The sequence below is a fragment of the Adiantum capillus-veneris genome, chromosome 6 (genome assembly GCF_014529385.1).
Source record: "Adiantum capillus-veneris isolate H3 chromosome 6, ASM1452938v2, whole genome shotgun sequence".
Lineage (NCBI taxonomy): Eukaryota > Viridiplantae > Streptophyta > Polypodiopsida > Polypodiales > Pteridaceae > Adiantum > Adiantum capillus-veneris.
Genome location: NC_140936.1, coordinates 135,834,564 through 135,853,509, shown reverse-complemented (window position 1 = coordinate 135,853,509; position 18,946 = coordinate 135,834,564). Strand labels below are relative to the sequence as shown.

At 43.1% G+C, this 18,946-nt stretch overlaps 1 protein-coding gene across 3 annotated transcripts; it reads right to left on the bottom strand.

The window, feature by feature from the left end:
- Positions 1–2,414: 2,414 nt before the first annotated feature.
- LOC147456332 (uncharacterized) lies at positions 2,415–5,294 on the bottom strand. Of its 3 annotated transcripts, none has more exons than XM_086514857.1 (2): positions 4,895–5,294; positions 2,415–4,801 (listed from the first exon to the last, which is right to left on the bottom strand). In XM_086514857.1, exons 1-2 carry the CDS (start codon positions 5,135–5,137, stop codon positions 2,834–2,836), a joined length of 2,211 nt encoding a protein of 736 aa, XP_086370983.1. In that variant the 5' UTR covers positions 5,138–5,294; the 3' UTR covers positions 2,415–2,833. The 3 variants fall into 3 exon arrangements, with proteins under 3 accessions (XP_086370983.1, XP_086370982.1, XP_086370984.1); XM_086514856.1 differs by having other exon boundaries at positions 2,415–4,804; positions 4,895–5,293; XM_086514858.1 differs by having other exon boundaries at positions 2,415–4,722; positions 4,895–5,033.
- Positions 5,295–18,946: the final 13,652 nt, after the last annotated feature.

Below are 18,946 nucleotides of genomic sequence, written 5' to 3'. Positions count from 1 at the left end.
TCCACAATTGTTCTATCATGATAATTGCAAGTTTCATGTGCAAAAAAAATTACTTGAGAGTATATAAAATAACGTGAAGTTCCATGTGTTTGATATGGCCATTTCAAGCATATCATTGTATACAAAGAAAAATATGTTTTTCATGTATTTGTGCATTTTAGAAAGTGATCCATTGCTTACCCTCTCCATTGAGGAATCAAGGTGGCAAGTATCTGCTTTGGTAAACAAAAACTATTGGATCATTTCAAATACTCAAAACTGTGCATGAGAAAACTTTGATATTTTAGTTCTTGAGACATAAGCACTCAAAACCTCAAATAATTTCAAATTTTCTATGTACATCAACTAAATGTGTAAAAGTACGTCATACAAACACAATTGGGACACCTAAAACCTTGATTTCAATGTTATTGTGGAAGATTTGAGTTTTTTAAAGAGATTTTGCAGAATAAAATAATCAAGATAGGGTTCAAGCAACCAAAATTTAATTTAGGGAGCTGAAAAGTATGTAGTTTCTTGGTTTCAACATATAAATTCATTTGTAGTTGTCAAAATGTACTGTGGAAGAGCCCCAATTTCATGAGAGGACCTTAGAAGGCAAAAATTATGATCTTAGTCTGCATGTACTTAAGAATGTGATTATGTATATAACTTGCAAGCGACTTAGAAACTAGTCTTGGAAGGGCATTCATTGTTTTGTAACACGAAGTATTAAAACTTAACATAAAAAAGGTCATCTCTACAAAAAGATATAAGCATTTCATGATTGTTTTTGCAAAACACATTGAAATTTTTCTAAAACTTTATGACTTAAATGTTACCATAACTCTCTCGTTTAAGTAAATGTGTGTACGTAAATATGGTAGATGTGACGATAGTGCAACTCTCTTATTTCTTATTGAGTTTGTAATGCTCTATACTGAACAAGTGATCAATTAGTTCATTGCAGAAGTGTAAGATGTTTTACACCATCTCTAAAGTGTGACGCGGTGGTCTACATAGCTAGAGACAGAGTGATTATTGAATCCTAAACCCTTTCTATAGTGTGATACGATGCTCTACACAGCTAGAGATGTGGAATCTAACCCTCTTTTGTACTCTTCCTACAATGTGACGTGACGATCTGCATAGTTAGGAACAAAGCGTGTTGTTTTCTAACCCTCCTGTAGAGTGACGCGAAGGTTTACACAACCAAGAAAAGGTACCTAAGCTAAACCGTCCATGCAATGTGACGCTTTGGTCTACACAATCAGGGACAAAGTACTAATCTACATACTCACCTCAAAGTGTGAGACTATGCTCTACAACAAAAGGATCAACAAAAAAACTAAAAGTTAATTATAAATAAAAACAATTAGGAAAAGTGTAATGATCACCTCAAGGGCTCTCCAAGAGCTCTCTAAGGGCTTTGACTAGTCAACAAGAGGAGAAATATCGCAGTTTGTTTAAATTGTCAGCACTAATTTTGTTTTTATATAAAACAACAGTTCGATCAAAATATAGTTTGATCGAACTATACTTTATACGGGTAAACGCGTGTAATATGGGAATATAACATTTAATTACGTTTTATATGTATAAAAAACATTATACGAACATATAAATGCAACTTAGTTCATGAGTCACTGCATAGTTGGCCTGCATCAAATTGAACAAGGCCATTATGTGCTTCTGGGATTCAGTGGTACGAGACTCGAGCCTCTTTTGCTTGTTGCTTTTCTTTTCAAAAGAATATAGACCTAGGATACCTTTTGCAGTTTCTTTCAACTACTCATGTAAGCTCGATGACTTCAGCTTCCTCCAACAACAGGAATACCACAAAAGAATATAGATCCAGGATACCTTTTGCAGTTTCTTTCAAACTACTCATGTAAGCTCGATGTCTTCAGCTTCCCCTAACAACAATACGATATCATCGTCTGCCAAAGCTAGAGCAAGTGAAAAGCAGTGCTGTTGTTGCTATTTCAACACTTTTCAAGTTCGACGTCATTTATTACACAAGAAGATTTAGAAATTTTCTCATGTAGGAAAACGGAGTGTTTTTCATACAATGCATAACTCTTCTGCTCGAGAGGCACCACACCTAGCTAGGTACGATTGGGGCAAAGGACCGCCGGCCCCCCCATCGGGCCGACTATGCCCTGCCCCCCATCGTACCCAGCTAGGTAGGCGGTGGTGTGGGGGACCGACGGTCCCCTGCCCAGCTAGGTATGTGGTGCCTCCCTCACAGAAGCTCATGATGTTGAGGTAAGTCACAATGTGGGAATTATTGTGAGAATTTGTCCTAAACTTCTCTGGCTTGAATCATCCACTTCCAGGCTCTACAAACCAGAAAACCTCATTAGGCTCACCAAGTAAAGAGAGCTCCGAGCTCCAATTTCCAAGGGAAGAGATTGACTCAGAATCGCAGAATAGAAAGCTAAATCAACTCTCAAATTCTTTATTTACAGACTGGAGCTGAAAAATTCTCTTGAGATTAATTTGTTATTTTAGTTGTCATGCAAACCTCCAATGAGCAATGTTTTCAGACAATATGAAGGCGTCGGAAGCACACAGTTAGGGCATCAATTGAAAGCACAGATAGTAGTAGTGCATGTTTCATAGCTTTAGGCAGCTCTGCAAGGTTGTTGGACCCTGCGGCTATGGAATATGGACCTCAAAACAAGGTGTTTACAAAGTGCACATACATGAGTCTTTTCCATATCTCAAAATCCACATTTTGGTGGGTCTTCAAACAATGGGGTGCCTTTGTTTTGAGCCACTTCCTGCAGCTCAAGTCGACTCTGTCTTTGTATGTGAAAATTAGGTAAATTAATTTGATTGGGGTGCACAATTATTGGGACCCACAGCCCAGGTGCCCTAGGAACACCCAAAGATGGGTGAGGAACTCACCACCCACAGTGAGCTGCTGCAGCTGTTCCGCAGGCTTGTTGCAAGCAGCAGCACACACGAGGATGTCCACCCACACAGAGCCTATCAACCTCCATTGCTCGGCCGGAGCCAAGGTTTGCAGGAGGCTCCCTGCCCTCATTCCATCCCTCAAATTAAACGGCAGACTGTTGTCCTCCCGTTCTATATCCTGCTGCTGCAACAGAGATGTAATGGACTCCACATCCCATATAGGTTCAATATGTTGTCGAAGGTCTCGTTGTGTGTCAGCTGCCAGCTGCCGGGTGATGTCGGCATGGCAAGGCAGCAGCTCTGCCTTGTGCACCATCAAATACATCAAGTATCTGGAGAGGAGCTTGCTTACACGCATATCCTCTTCCTGAGCTATGTTGTGAATAGAGATACAGCTTCCAACGGGCGATGTTGCAAGGAGCTCTGTCACGCATGTTGCCACATGCCAGTTCACCACCATATGCTCAAAGTCGAAGTAGCCAGCCCTGCCAAAAACATCTTGCAAGATAGATCGATGCCTGTGCTCATAGCGGGGGAGAAACCACATCGGGTCAACCACTTTCACCCCCATGCCAATGTCTCTGCAAGCAGCTACCACCTTCGACAATATGTACCTTTTGAACTCATTCACAGCCTGCTCCCTCTGCTCATATTCCGGTAGCAACTGTCGAAAATCGCGGTGGAGCAAGCAGGCCAGCTTGGCATTCATGGTCTCATGCACCGAGGCACATGACTTGCCTGACTCAATCATCGGATATTGTCCGATTCGATTACTCCAGTACTTGTGCCTTCCTAAGCTGCTAGAAATCTTCAATACTTTCAGTATCAAAGAAGCCAGGCAGAAGCCATAGCTCAGGCAGAAGAAGCTTCCTGCCGAGGATTTCTTCTTCCGCAGCTTCTCACCCACAACTATGTATTTACATGCTAACCATACTCTGAACCAATCAGACAATACCAGCCTGGCAAGCTGGTAGACTTCTATTACAAGTGCTGCTGATATAAGACAAAAAGTAACATCTCTGGCTTGCTCTAAAGCCTGGTCATGGAGATCCAATTTTCCGCCAAGTATAAACGTTGCTGATACCACCAGCAGGATGGTGGTAACAATTCTGAAGGTTACCCCTGTTTTCGAGAAGGCGGTGTCTGCTGCCTTGGTGTAAAGGCAATCAAATAAGAACCGCAGCTCCACGTCCAACACAAACATGAGCTTCTCAATGTCCTCAAACACAAGATTTCCCAAAAAGAGCTCACGTGTCTTCTCTGCCCTCCACTCATACATGAAGAGACTGCAAAGTCTTCTCTTGTAGAGCTTGAAGAAAGCAAACCCCACACACACAGAGACTATGGAAGGCGTCTGGCTGGTCAAGTTGGTAGAAGCGAGGATGTCCTGGAGAGTAACAAGTCCCGGTGTCGCTTCGGCAGCATCACTGAAGTTATGGACATAGCCAGTTTCACCCTTTCGCAGAAAATTGTGAAGCCATTGCTCCTCTCCATGGATAATATAGTAGTAGGTAGACCTACTCTCAGAATGAGGTGCTGATTGGCTGGAAGGGGGTAAGATAACTGCTCCTTTGACCTGCAAATGAATGTCTGCCTCAGCTAGCATGTACTTGTAAATTGGGAGAGCTGATGTCGTTATGTCGCCCCGCGATGCGTGCTTCAGTGCTAAAGTCCGTTCAGCATACTTGATACCACCAAGGAATGTAAGGCATACACTCAGCAGCACAAATGTCCAGCCGCGTGCACAATTGGCCACCACATACACAGCGATTGCGATCTGTAGCAGCATGGTCAGGCCATGGCGCTGCCATAGCTCTGCATCTGCAATTGCATAAGCCGAAATATTATCTGGTGCTCCCAAGTGCAGCAGCAGTATGGGTGCCCAAAGTGCATAAACTTCCTTCTGCATACAATTCCGCAGGTTAAGAGCGAGAGGATCGAAAGGAAAAGGAACAGAAATGCTATATATAAGCGATGGCTGAAATTGTAGTACCTTGTTAGGATCATCTCCAACAGCTGCTTGAGCCAAGCCCCCCAAGGCGGTGGTGGCGACATAGTCAGACCAGTTATACGCATTCCAGGCGAGAAAGCGGCAGGCACTATTCCACTTGCGGGTGCCACCGGTGAGAAGTAGCAAGAGTTGCAAAAGCAGGCTCAACATGACGGCCGCCGAGATAAACCATTTGTTCAGCGCAGCAACCACCTCTTGCTGGTCCAGCCGAACGCTGAGCAGCATTCTCTCCTCTCCCCTCCCTCTCTCTCTCTCTCTCTCTCTCTCTCTCTGCCTGCTCTGCTGTTTGCGGCTTTCTTGCTCACATCCTGGGATGGAGGTGAACAGAACTGCTTATTACTTGAAAGTTGAGGGCCGTTCTCTCTCCCGACTCCCGAGAGAACGGGTCAAAACTCTCCGTACACTTACATGATTCATCTGCCAATAATTGTTCGCCGTGTGTTATAGCAGATTCGCACGGGCCATGCAGTTGTGTCACATTCGCACGCAGTGTAATTGGGCAGCGTTGACGGTTGAATGACGACAGCCTTGACTCCACTCTACCAAAAAAACAAGTGATAAGAGCTGGGTCGCGCCCAGGGGGAGGAGTAGGGTGAGGATGTTTACCATTTTGAGAAAATCCGAAAAGAAAGGCACGAAACTTGAAAGGTGCCAGTAACCCTACTACCACTTTGGAAAAGGGGGGGGGGGGGGGGGGGGGGGGCGGGGGGGCTAAGCGAAGGATACGAAAAATCAGCTTCCTTCTTCATCGTAGGGTTGCACGAGCCAATGAGAGCAAGGCAGGTGCGGTCGCCTTTTTTGCGTTTCTCTTCTCTGCGCTGAAACTAAAGTGGGTGCGACCCTGTGCATCCCCCTCCCCCCACTCCCCCCACTGGCACGGGCGCAACTCGGCTCTAAAATACGAGGCCTGCAAGGAAAGGAAAAGAGCACCATTGCAGTCTTTTAAAAAAACAGATGAAATAACATTATAGAAGGCATGCAATAACAATGACTTGATTATCAATTTTGGGGTATTTAAATCTTAAAAATGTTTGGACGCAATTTTATGGAGAGCTTTTTTTGACGAGCGTTTTTTTGAAATCCGACGAACAGATTCCAAGGAGATTCTTTCTCCCTTTTCAACTTTATTCTCTCTCTCTCTCTCTCTCTCTCTCTCTCTCTCTCTCACAGCCTTCAGGTGTGTGTGCTTTGCCGATGGTTGTACGTATGTTAAAAAAACATGGTAAATGGTTCTATCACTATACCACCCAAGTTTTCTTCTTCTCCATCATCATCTGCTTCTCTCTCTCTCTCTCTCTCTCTCTCTCTCTCTCTCTCTCTCTCTTTCTCTCTCTCTCAATCAAACATTCATGATTTATAAATCTCTCTCTCACACTATCCTCTCACTCATACATGGAACTTGTCTTCTCAAATGTTGTGATATATGTTGGGCAACAAGATTAACCACCAAAGCGATACGTGTCCTTCTATTTTGTCACACTTGTGAGCACTCGTACACATGCACATTTATATACAAACATGTAAAACATACCCATAGCAGAGCACACACACTCTTTTCAAACATCATGCCATCAATCGGACAATGATACATGCACACAAAATCGTCGCAACAAATCAATTTCAACGGTTCACACTCCATAATGATGAAATTCGATTTTGAACAACATTTAAACACTACAACAAAAAAGGAGGACTTCGACGTAGGTTTCGACGCACCCCGTCGAAAAAAACGTTGAAATACGCATCCCTACAAAAACGTCGCTATATGCGTTGATATACGAGTCGAAAGGTACTGTTATCGACGGCTATTTCGACGCGCCTAGCGACGCATATTACGATGACTATAACAGAAATTTTTTTTCTTGGGCAGAGGACAGGCAGCCTGGCCTCTGTCCAGTGAAAAGATGGACACAGCCATAGACAGACTACCTGTCCTCTGCCCAAGAAAGCGAGCAACACCAAAATCAACCGTGCTCCCACATAAATTTCGGCAGAGTTCCCTTCGTTTTAACATAAACTTTTCAAAAAAAACTATATGTATACGCCTCCTACATGCTATCCATGTAGGATCTCACATGAGATTTAAGGCCAATGAAAGAAATGAAATGAACTTTGTGCAAAACCATAACCAACTTAAAACCATAACCATAATGAACTTTGTGCAAAACCATAACCAAATTAAAACCATAACCGGCCATAACCATATTGATCAAAACCATAATGCACATAACCATAACCATAAGCATAACCAGAAAGTTAAACATAACCATAAACAAGACAATAACCATAACCATGTCTATACAAGAATAGGAGAAATAACCATGTCTATACAATGACAATAACCATAACCATAAGGAAAACAATAACCATAACCATATATGTATACAAAAAAGAGACACAAAAGCGTGTCTGTGTCTCACAAAGCATATATATGAAATCCACTGATGACTAAGCGTCACAACCTGCACATAGGACAAGTCACAAAATTAGTATTGATATTACTTCACATATACTTATTTAATTAAATCAACTCACACATATTAACGTCTCACCTCAATCGATCAGCGAGACTCTAAGGCCTCCCAGTCTACAGGCTCTCCTGAAGTATCAAGATCATTTGATACTTCATAGATACCTCTGCGATATCCATCTGTCTCCTCCTGGCGTGTCGGGGCTCGATGCATCGCAAGATTCTGCGTTTATACAAAAATCAAAGTAATAAGAATACATGATTCATCACGTTTAAAAAAACGCCATAGCTAGGATTGGATTGGAAACTCACAAACTCATAGCTAAAGGTGTCGAAGCCTCCGCTGCCAAGATGAGATGTCCCCTTGGTCATCTGTCGTATCTGCGTGGCTTGATGCTGCTGTCTGAACTGCGTGTTCGCTGTCTGCTCATCCTCCCTGATCTGCTGCCATGTCTCGTGTGGGATGCGCGAAGGCTTCGACGAGCCGGTCCTGAAAGCCTGCCGAGCTGCATCTCGTTGATGTTTCACGGTGTCCCGTGCAACAGCCTTGATCCACCTCCTCGGAACATCCTTTGAACCCGAAGCAGGCTGGTACTCTCTCAAGATGGTCTCCACTATATAACTGATTTTGTCGCGATCCTGGTCAGGCCAAGGCGTCAGAATGCTGGTCGAAAACTGCAACTCCGCGAGCTGGCGAATCTGCTGTCTCATCTCAGTCCCGACTCTATCCATGTCAACAGAACCATCTGCCCGTACACTATAGAGCTTGGAGGCACTAGGATCGTGTGTTCCCCAACGTGTCCGAGGTGTGCCAAGAGGTGTGCCTGGGTAGGGCAGGGGTCGTGAGCGAGGAGGGGTCGAAGCATTTATGGACCCTTCTCCACATCAACCACCACCTCCACTTGACGATCGCCGAGATCGACGAGTGCGCCGAAACTGCGGAGATGAGGACGTACCCGTCTCTGCCGCACCCCTAGGTGTCGAAGCGGTCGTGATGGGAGACCTTGCAGGCATCGTACCCATAGGCGTCCCCCCCCCCCATAGACGTCCCTCCCCCCATAAGCGTCCCCCCATAGGTGTCCCCCCCATAGGCGTCGGACCCTTGGGTGTGAAGCCTGGAGGATTAGTACCCATGTCTCTGGCTACCCAGTACTGAGACGCCTCTGCGACACCCAGTCACCCGTGTGACGAAGCCCATAAATGCATCTGCACTCATAGAAGCGGGATCTGAGGAGCGAGATAGTCTGGCAAGGTAAGCCTCTAGTCGTTCGGCTTTGCCTGAAATTGTGTCGCTCCCTATTGCGTATCTCTTTCTCTTCTTCGTACCTTTCAAGCCATTTTTGCATCGGCTCTGAATTTAGTATACAGAACTTCATGATCTTTTCTTGCATGGCGTCATTCATTTTCTTCGGCACCCCTTGCCCTTGCGGCTCCTCTCCCGCCAGTCTTGCAGCGCTCTTGGAAGATTTGTTTGTCCAGCTGCATTGGTGAAAGGCCACAGCTCTGGCATCTTTCCAACTGACTGCAAATCATCTTGTGAAGCTCGATTGTCTTTCATTCCTATGATTGTCTTCCAGAGGAGCTCTCCCACATTCTTGAATATATGCATTGGATCCAGCAAATGGTTAATTAGTAAATCACCCAGTATGGCAACGTATGGAGAATGGACAAACGTTTCATTCTTGGAACATGTTGCCCCTCATGTTGCTCCCATCAGCGACGCCACTCTTGTACATGCATAGGACGACATTCGACGCGACCAAGCTGACCTTCGCGCAAGTGATGGCCATCTGGAAGATAACGGTGGTGGCTTTGATAAATTGTCTTTCTAAGAGAGGCAGAATAGCGCACATCCAAAGACGGCCCGCAAATTGGGCATGCATTGTATCCCGAAGTTGTTAGCCCTGCATATATTAAAGCATGATTCAGGCCAAGGCAAAGTGCTTATGAATAGCGAGAATTTTGTAAATCAAGAACCATTACCAGAAGCTTCTTCGTATCCTAGCCAATCATGCATAGTCCACATAAGAAGTCCATGGATCCTTGCATGCTGTTGTCCTACTGGTTCAACCGCATCTGCTATGTCGATCCCATGCCATAACTCCTGGAGCTCGGCAACTAGTGGAGCTAGATAAACATCCATGTTTTTTGCCTTGAACTTACCAGGTACAATCAAGATTAATATCAAATGACCCTTCTTGATGGCAAGCCACAACGGGAGGTTGTAATTGATAAGGCACACATGCCAAGTGCTCTAAGACGAGCTTCTGAAGCCAAATGGATTGACTCCATCCATTGCCATGCCCAAACGCAAATTGTAGGTTCACTCTTAAAATGTGGCCAGGTATCTTCAATGTGCCTCCAAACCTTTGAATCAGCGGGCACCCTAAATGTTGCGTCAGTGGATCTATTCGTATAATGCCACCGCATCAACTTTGCAATGGAACCACAACGAAACATGCTGTTTATCCTAGGAATAATAGGAAAATGCCGCAACACTTTAGCTGGCACTGTCTTGCCAACCGCATCTTGTTTGTAGCGCATTGCTCAGTACTTAGGACACGACAGACAATCTGCGAATTCATTGCAAAAAAGAATGCAATCATTTGGACATGCATGAATCTTGTTGTAGTCCAAGTCAACTGAGGTCAATAGTTGCTTTGCGTCTGGCCTAGAGGGGGGCATTACATTGTCAGCCAGGAGAAGTTGCTCCTGCAACAACCTGTTTAAGCCACATTAAATTAAAAAGCTCCCCAAGCACGTCACCGTTACAATCGGAAAATCTCTTTTGTAAATTACGTACCTAAACAAAGCAGTGACGCTTGCATTTGACCACCCGTACACTGACTGAAGATTCAAAAACGCCAGACAAGTACGAAGCACATATATTTTGGTGCCTTCATAGATTGGTTGACGTGCCAACTTCCTCAACATGTCTTCAGGAGATAGGCGCACGGCTTCTGCTGCTGCTTCGTTAGCGTTCTCCTCGCTTGCGTGGAAGAAGGCATCTAGCATCTCCTCCATGCCGTCGTCTTCTGTCTGTAAGCCCTTTTCTGCTTCCATCCTCGGCTCTATATTGGTCGGACCTTCACGCATAATCCTTTTTCTCTCTCTCTCTTAGATGTAGGTGCTCTGTCGCAAAAATCAATGCCCGTTCCGTAGGAGTCGTAACGTAGATTCTGTACGGTTTCTCTAGCAAACTCTCCGTACTTGTGTACATGCACATTACATATCCTACGCTTGCGCAGGATTTGATACTTGCAGAGCATGCACGAGCATGCAATCTTTTCCTCCATGTTAGTTGATGACGTTGCCATCTACAATGATTATGAATGTTGTTCTAATATATATACTCCTCACAATGTAAACTACCTCGCATTCTCTAGTCTTGCCCAATCTCCGTACACCTCGGTCCAGAGGTGTACGGAAATCAGGACCACTCGGTCAAAATCTCGTCTTTATTGGTCAAATCCTATATGGGTAGACACATACGTGCACTCCCAGATGTACATGGCAATGCATGTAGCGGGCAAAACCCATTTGCCTCTTTTAGTTCCATAGTTTCTTCTAGAGGGAGAGAGAGAGAGAGAGAGAGAGAGATAGAGACAGTTTCTATCCTTTTCACACAATTGGTCAGCCAACGTAACTCTTTCTCTCTCTCTCTTTCTCTATCTACTATCTATCTCTCTCTCTCTACCTCTGTAGCTATCTCTAGTTAATTCTCTCTCTCTCTCTCTCTCTCTCTCTCTCTCTCTCTATATATATATATATATATCACTCTCTCTCTCTCTCTCTCTCTCTCTCTCTCTCTCTCTCTCTCTCTCTCTCTCTCTCTCTCTCTCTGTGTGTCTACGTACCCTATCTCTCGTTCTTTCTCTCTCGATCTCGCTCTCGCTATCTCTCTTTCTCTCTCTATTTCCCTATTTCCCTATCTCTCTCTCTGTCTCGCTCTCCACTTCCCTATCTCTTTCTCTCTCTCTCTCTCTCTCTCTCTCTCTCTCTCTCTCTCTCTCTCTATATATATATATATATATATATCACTCTCTTTCTCTCTATCTCTCTATTCCCTATCTCTCTCTCTCTCTCTCTCTCTCTCTCTCTATATAAATATAAATATAAATATAAATATAAATATAAATATAAATATAAATATAAATATAAATATAAATATAAATATAAATATAAATATAAATATAAATATAAATATAAATATATCAATATAAATATAAATATAAATAAATATATCACTCTTTACTTCTCTCTCTCTCTCTCTCTTTAATTTATACGAACATCTCTCTCTCTCTCTCTCTCCCTCTCTACCACAGCAGAGCTCGTCGTTTTACACCAGAGGCATACTGATCGAACGAGCGACTGAGCTAGGGAGATCTAGATGCCCACGACTGCGGAGGACTACACAACGTCGACAGAGGCTGCATCAGAGGATCCAGGTCACTTTGGCTCGACATGCACAACGCCCGATCAGACTAGACCGATGCTGGATCTCCTATGATCTACCTAGCTAGCTGTTTTAGCTGCTTAGTCCACACCCAGCAGTTTAGGATTCCATAATATTTTATTTTGTCATTTTGTCATCTTGTTGCTCTGACTTTGTATCAGATCCACCACATTGTAACTTTCTGGTCTCATAGGTCACTTTGGCCTTTTGAAGACGTTAATATAACATTTCGTTTCATTTCTCTCTTTAATTTCTCTTTCTTTAATTTTAATTTCCTATGCATACATTAATTCTCTCTCTCTCTCTCTAGTTTTAATTTCCTACGCATACATTTCTCTCTCTCTCTCTCTCTCTCTCTCTCTCTCTCTCTCTCTCTCTCTCTCTTTAATTTCCTACACGCACACACCCATCTCTCTCTCTCTAGCTTTTTAATTTCTTATTTACACACACACATACACACACACACACACATTTCTCTCTCTTTCTCTCTTTGATTTTCTACACACACACACACACATTTCTCTCTCTCTCTCTCTCTTTGATTACCTACACACACATGTACATTTCTCTCTCTCTCTCTCTCTCTCTCTCTCTCTCTCTCTCTCTTTCCTACACACACACACACCGCTCTCTCTCTCTCTCTCTCTCTCTCTCTCTCTCTCTCTCTCTCTCTCTCTCTCTCTCTCTCTCTTCCTACACACACACACACACACACACACGATGTAGAGAGAGAGAGAGAGAGAGAGAGAGAGAGAGAGGGCTTGGGGGGGGGGGGGAGAGTTTCATAATACCTGCGTAGTAGGTTTCGGCCAAGTTCTGAGCGCGTGCGTCGCAGGCTAAAATGGCCCCTACGCGCGGGTTTCCCTTTTTTTCCCCCCAATTATTTTGCGTCAAAATGTGCGTCGATATACTCGTGGTAATATCCGTTGATATATGCGTGGAAAAGTATGCCTTGCCACGCGTATTTCCAAGCGCATATCAACAGATATTTCGATGCATATATCGACGGGATGAAAGTACGTTGATAACCGCGTGGAAAGGTATGGCCGTCGATATATACTGCGTCGATATCTTGATGTTTTGTTGTAGTGAAAGACTGTGATTAAAAAAACACAGGTTGATATTAAAAGGGTTTAAAGTACACAACTTAAAACAACAACTACAATAAGATAGATATGGAGAAGAAAACAGTACAGTATGCTAGTATGGCGTCAAGGCCTTATTTATCCAACATTAGCGAGGAAAGGTGAGATCTAATTGTTGTTTTTGTTGGCTCCATTGGCTATTCCTTGCACACCAATGTATGCCATCCACCTACGCAAGCCTTTACATATCGTTTGAAGGATGCACACTCCTGTGGGGTGTGAAAACCATGTTCTCCTCAAATCATACTTGCATTGTTGGCTAGTGCAGCAACTTGATCGATATCCCCTTCGGTTGGATGTGCATTGAGATCAAGGTTTTGCATGGCATTGAATATTGAGCTTGTGGCCTCGTCGATTGCATGAAGAGCGTCCGTGTAGTTGTGTGCATTCTGTGCTGTGCATACAACATTCATAGCATATACACTATTGAGAATGTAATTGGCGTGCACATTGTTGATGGGGTCAACATGGGGAGGGAGTTGAACATGCTGATCGCGTTGTCCACAATTTTCCCTAGGCATGGTAAATATGTGAAAGAGAGAAAACTAAAGTAATAACTTTAGAAAATATATACTTAACTAGCGTGACTTGCTCATGAATGAATGAATGAAACTAGTGTTCTTCTGGCTATTTATAAGAAACCCCAAGCGTCTTTACTTCAAAGGTCATTCGCACCATGTCCTCCTCAATATACTCACTTAGAATATTACGAAGAAAAAAAATCACTAAAAGATAAACCACCATCAATTGACTTGCCTTCAAAATTTAAACATAGTTACAAAAAAAATAACATAGTGGAAAACACATAGGAGATTGTGCAAAAATTAAAACATAGTATGACCAACCAATAAGTTTAGACGTGCCATTACGTAGAGAATACATTATTATGGAAGTTGGATTTAGGTTCCCGGTGGGGATTGCGGTAATGGGGCATGTGCAGGTGGGGGCCCCATGGACAGTGTGGGAAATAGTGGTCGATAAAGCGGTTGACCATAGCTTCGCCAACCTAGAACTATTGCTGAAGGTCTACTCGAAGGAGGAGCACATGACACAACCAACTCTTGGCGACGTCGTAAAGGAGATAGGGGTGGCTGTGACTGTGCTCTACGTGATACCTTGCCCACATGATGAGTCGTTCCTAGACTAGTAGGAAGCCGTTGCTGCGGTGAATACGTGCCAAAGACAATTTCTTGTCTTGGTCAATCCTGATGTAATGTTGTTGTAGACGCTCACACCCCATTGCCAAGCCACCACAACCTGCAAGACTATCTAAAACTGCATTCCCAACCTTTGTGAAAGTACCCATCAACCACATGTTTACAAAAGCACAAACATTAGCAGATATTTCAATGGCACATTAGCGGACTAGTTCAATGGCCAAAACCAAGCATAAAAGTGCCCTCCTCAACTTACCGAGCAAAGAACTCGCTCTTCTCCACTCCAAGCCGAAACGGTGCTTCAAGGGAATCTAGCGTCCATGGCAAGTCTCGTAGTGGCTCTCGGATCATGTCATAATCAAACTCAAACCCATTGTTGTCAGATGCCACATCTCCTATTTGACGACCATATAGTGGAATCACTGGAAAGCCTTCAATTTTATGTGTGAACATGACCAGCAATAAGGTCGCGACTTGCAATATGGGTATTGTTTCAAACAAAAACACACCAATATCTACTAATCATAAAATTCGTGGAGAAATGGTTGAGAATTTATTGGATCTGTGAAGTCATCTATCACAACATATGTGCGTGACATCATACAAAGAAAAATAGGGTGAAGATGGCAAAAATCATTGAAGCGAGCCTCCTCGGTGATGAGTGCCAAGTGGTCTGCCCAGTACGCCATGACTACTGTGCTATGCAATTGTAAAAACTCTACAGCCAAGGTGAACACACTGGCAACGAGCTCAACACAGAATGCATTCCATCGGGATATTCCACTAATGCCGGAATCAAGTTTGCAATGTGTGGGAAGGTCTGCCCACACAAGTCGCACCCCTCCAAGCCGCTAATCAGGCTCCATTTTGCTGGAGTGTGAGAAAGACCCAATCAAATGTTGGTCCTGCATTTGGATTGGACTTGGTTAATCAAACGCAACAAAGTGGACGTGGAGATCTTCGACCCGCTTGGGTGCAGTTTGATAACAGTCACCGAGTGGTGGATTGGGTGACCATGACATGCCACATTTACAATCCATGGTTTGTCGTCTTAGGAACATATATCAAAAGTTTGGCATATCTTAACAAACAACCAGCAACATGTTTACTAATATGCTTGTCTTATGTTGCAGCATGCAGAATCTCCTCACTATTGCAACTTGTGAGATGAAATAGGAAGACATGGAAGCACAAATTCTTTTCTGTCAGTGCATAAATGAAGTTATTGAGGGTCTTGGATGTGAGAGAGCGGATTTCCATGGATTCATGGTGGACAAAGCTCAAGCCAATTGGAATGCGGTTCGCACTGTGGTCAATGGTGGCAAAGACAATGTTCTACAACAACGAGAGCGATCTTGCCTTTTTCATTGGAAACAAAGCATAGTGGCACACACCATAAAGTACATTGTCTCTTCATCTCAAAAAACTCACAAAGATATGTGCAAAAAGTGGCGTCAAGCCCCCTCTAAAGAGGCAGTTGCAGAGCAGAGTCTCGTCTGCTTCGACAATGGTGGTGAAATGAAAATTGCATGCATAAATACATTCCTTGAATGGGCTCTTGGTTGAATTGGTGGGAGGTGCATATTGCACATTGGGGGAGCATCATGACAGCAATAGTGCCGGGTAAGTGCCCATGAAGCAAACACTCCAAGAACTAGCTTGGCCGAGAGCAAGGATGGTAGCTGGCTTGCAGGCGAAGGGCTCAAAAAAAAAAATCTCATTGTATGAGACATGTACTTCAGATATGAAAAATGCAATACTAGAAAGCACGAAGGCAATTTCTTACTCTCAAGGTAAACATATTGGAAAGGGTCCTTCATTAGAGAGGCTCAAGGAAAGCGTTTCCTCTAGTCCAACACAAGTGATAAGAGTAGTAATTGAGGCTACATTTGGAACACCCATGTATAAGGCTTGCACCCCTCTTGAAGGAGACAAAGAAACCATTTGGAAAAAGAGAGGGCAAGCTCAAAGAGCAAAGTCTGCTCAAATTTTTGATTCGGGCTCATTTTCACCTCCGTTCCACTACAGGTAGTATTGCACAAGCTATTTTGTCATTTTGTGCAAAAAATTTGTTAGTGCCGTTTTTTGTATAACAGGTCCCTTATAGTCTTCTACGGTTTGTGCTATATAGCACGTGTTGTTCTCGCTTTGTTTCTTCTCTTTTCGAACAGTTTTCACATCAGGTGCAGGTATTCATCATGGACGTCAACAACACAGATGTGTTCAAGATGTTTATTGCTAAGGACAGATTGGATGGGGACAATTACCCTATGTGGGCTTATATGATGCATCATGTTCTTGTGTCAAAGGGTGTTTGGAACATTGTGCAGGGCATTGATATACATCTTGGTTCTAAGGATACAAGCGATGTTGAGGATGTTGCAGGTTTTGCTACAAGGACTGCTGTTGCTAGAGTTGTTTTGCCTACGGTACAACAAGCTCGTTGGGATGTAAAGGATGCGCAGGCTCATGCATTGATTGCGTTGTTTGTGACGTGCACCATTACTCCTCACATTTGTTCAACAAAATCTGCAAATCAGTCTTGGGATATTATGACTGGTCTTTATGCAAGCCGCAATGAGGCAAAAATTGCATGCTGCTAAAGAGTTGGAGTCAAAGATTATGCACGAGGAAGATGATATGGAAACTTTCCTTGCTGGTGTCAAGGATATCAATGAGCAACTAATTTCTGTAGGTGAACTCATTTCAGATAGTTCCCTTGTGCAGACTGTTCTTGATTCCTTGCCAGATTCTTACTAGACTTTTGCTAGTACTTGGAGACTTATGACCCAAGGAAAGCCAAAAGTTGTCAAGTTTGATGCATTGTGCACATTGCTGTTGCAAGAGTCATTTTCCATAAAAAATAGGACTAGACAACATGCAATCGAACATAATTTTTTTGCTTCTCAAAGAAAGGGTGGTAACAACAATATATCCACTTCTTATGGTTCTTCTGTGAGTGGAAAATCACTTGTTTCTAATACTTCTGCTGGCATTCATCTGGAAATTCTGGTGATAAGGGCAAAAAGAAGACGCGTTGCCATTATTGTGAAGCTAATGATCACTTGATCAAGTAGTGTCCCAAGTTTAAGGCCAAAGAAGCTAAGAAGAAAGAGGGTGGTTCCACTACTAATGCTGGTTCCACTTGCCTGGAGTAATCATCAACGAAAGTCACGAAGTAAAGGTAATTGCCCAAGGACGGAGTTTGCATGGGCCCACAAACATCACTATGCACAAGCTGCAACCTGCATGTGGCCCTAATTGAACCATCCTTTGGAAACTTTGAACACTGCATCTTATCCAAAATACAACCTTCACAAACATATTTGACAGGTGCTTCAAGAGGTGGCAAAGAAGCAACCATATCACATTTCTGCAAATGTAGCAAACTGGCAAAACTTAGATGTCCAAAACGTGCATGCCAAAGTTTTGCATCTTAAATAGCCTTTGAATCCACAACTGCATTTGCAAAATTTTGCCCACACTTTTCATACAAAGTGATCTTATACAACCAACGACATCAAATGCCAGATGCAACAATATCATCAACGAAACTGAGATCATGTACAATACATCTGTCATCCACAAATTTGACTGCAAGACCAAGTCTAGCAAGTACAGATATAGACAAAAGATTCTTCTTGATCCCAGGTACATAAAGTGCATCAACAAGTGTGAAAGAATTTCCATTTACAACAGTAATCACAATCTTTTCAACTCCCTAAACCGGATAAGAGGCATTGCATGGGTATTTCCGCTTAAAGCGAAGTTGAAAGTATTCATGTGCTTCAAACAATTTCTGGCTATGGCTGAAAATGTCTCGAAATGTACTATGGGCACCCTCCGTTCTGATTGAGGGGGGGAGTATATGTCTCATGAATTTAATGTATTTCTGGCTAGTCGTGGGATAAAACACCAATGTACAGTGCCTTATATGCCTCAACAAAATGGTGTTGCTGAGAGGAAAAACAGGTCACTTACAGAAATGGCACGATGTATGGTAAAAAGTCAAGCTTTGTGGCATTCGTTTTGGCTTGAAGCCATCATGTGTGCCACTTATGTACTTAACAGGTGTCCTACAAATGATTTGCAGTCTATTACTCCATATGAAGCATGGCATGATAGAAAGCCTTCTTGGTGCCACAAACACATCGTAAAAAATTGGATGATAAGGCTGTCAAATGTATTTTTGTTGGTTATAGTGCTGAAAGCAAAGGTTATAGATTGTATCATCTGCAAACAAATCGTATTTTGGTCTGATGGGATGTTGTGTCTGTGGAAGATTCTATTCAACCCTTGTTGTCATGTACTAGAGACAGTAATGTCAGCTCACAGGATATTTATGACACTTTGTTGCCTCTTTCTAGTGGTTGAAGTTCGAATGTAAATTCCAATGAGGCAAATATACAGCCTATGGGGGTTTCTAAAAATGTTACTGATCAACCTATAACTGATGCAGATTTACATGATGTACTTGATGAGGAAAGGGCTGAAAATGAGCAGGCTAGAGGTATGGCAAAATGGCTGGTGCATACATTGCGTGACAGTAAATTGGATGCACCTTTGTCTAGTCGCACTCGTTCAGGCTCGCCATGCATCTTACGCATCAGATTGTAATGCTTTGGCTGTCTAGCTCACATGATGTTGAGGAACCTGTCTTTAATTTGATGAAGCACATAATTCAAAAAATTGAATGTATTCCTTGCAATCAGAATATGATGTACTTATAAAAAATGACACATGGACTTTATGTGATTTGCCTCTTGGAAAAAAGGCCATTGGTATGAAGTGGGTTTACAGGTTGAA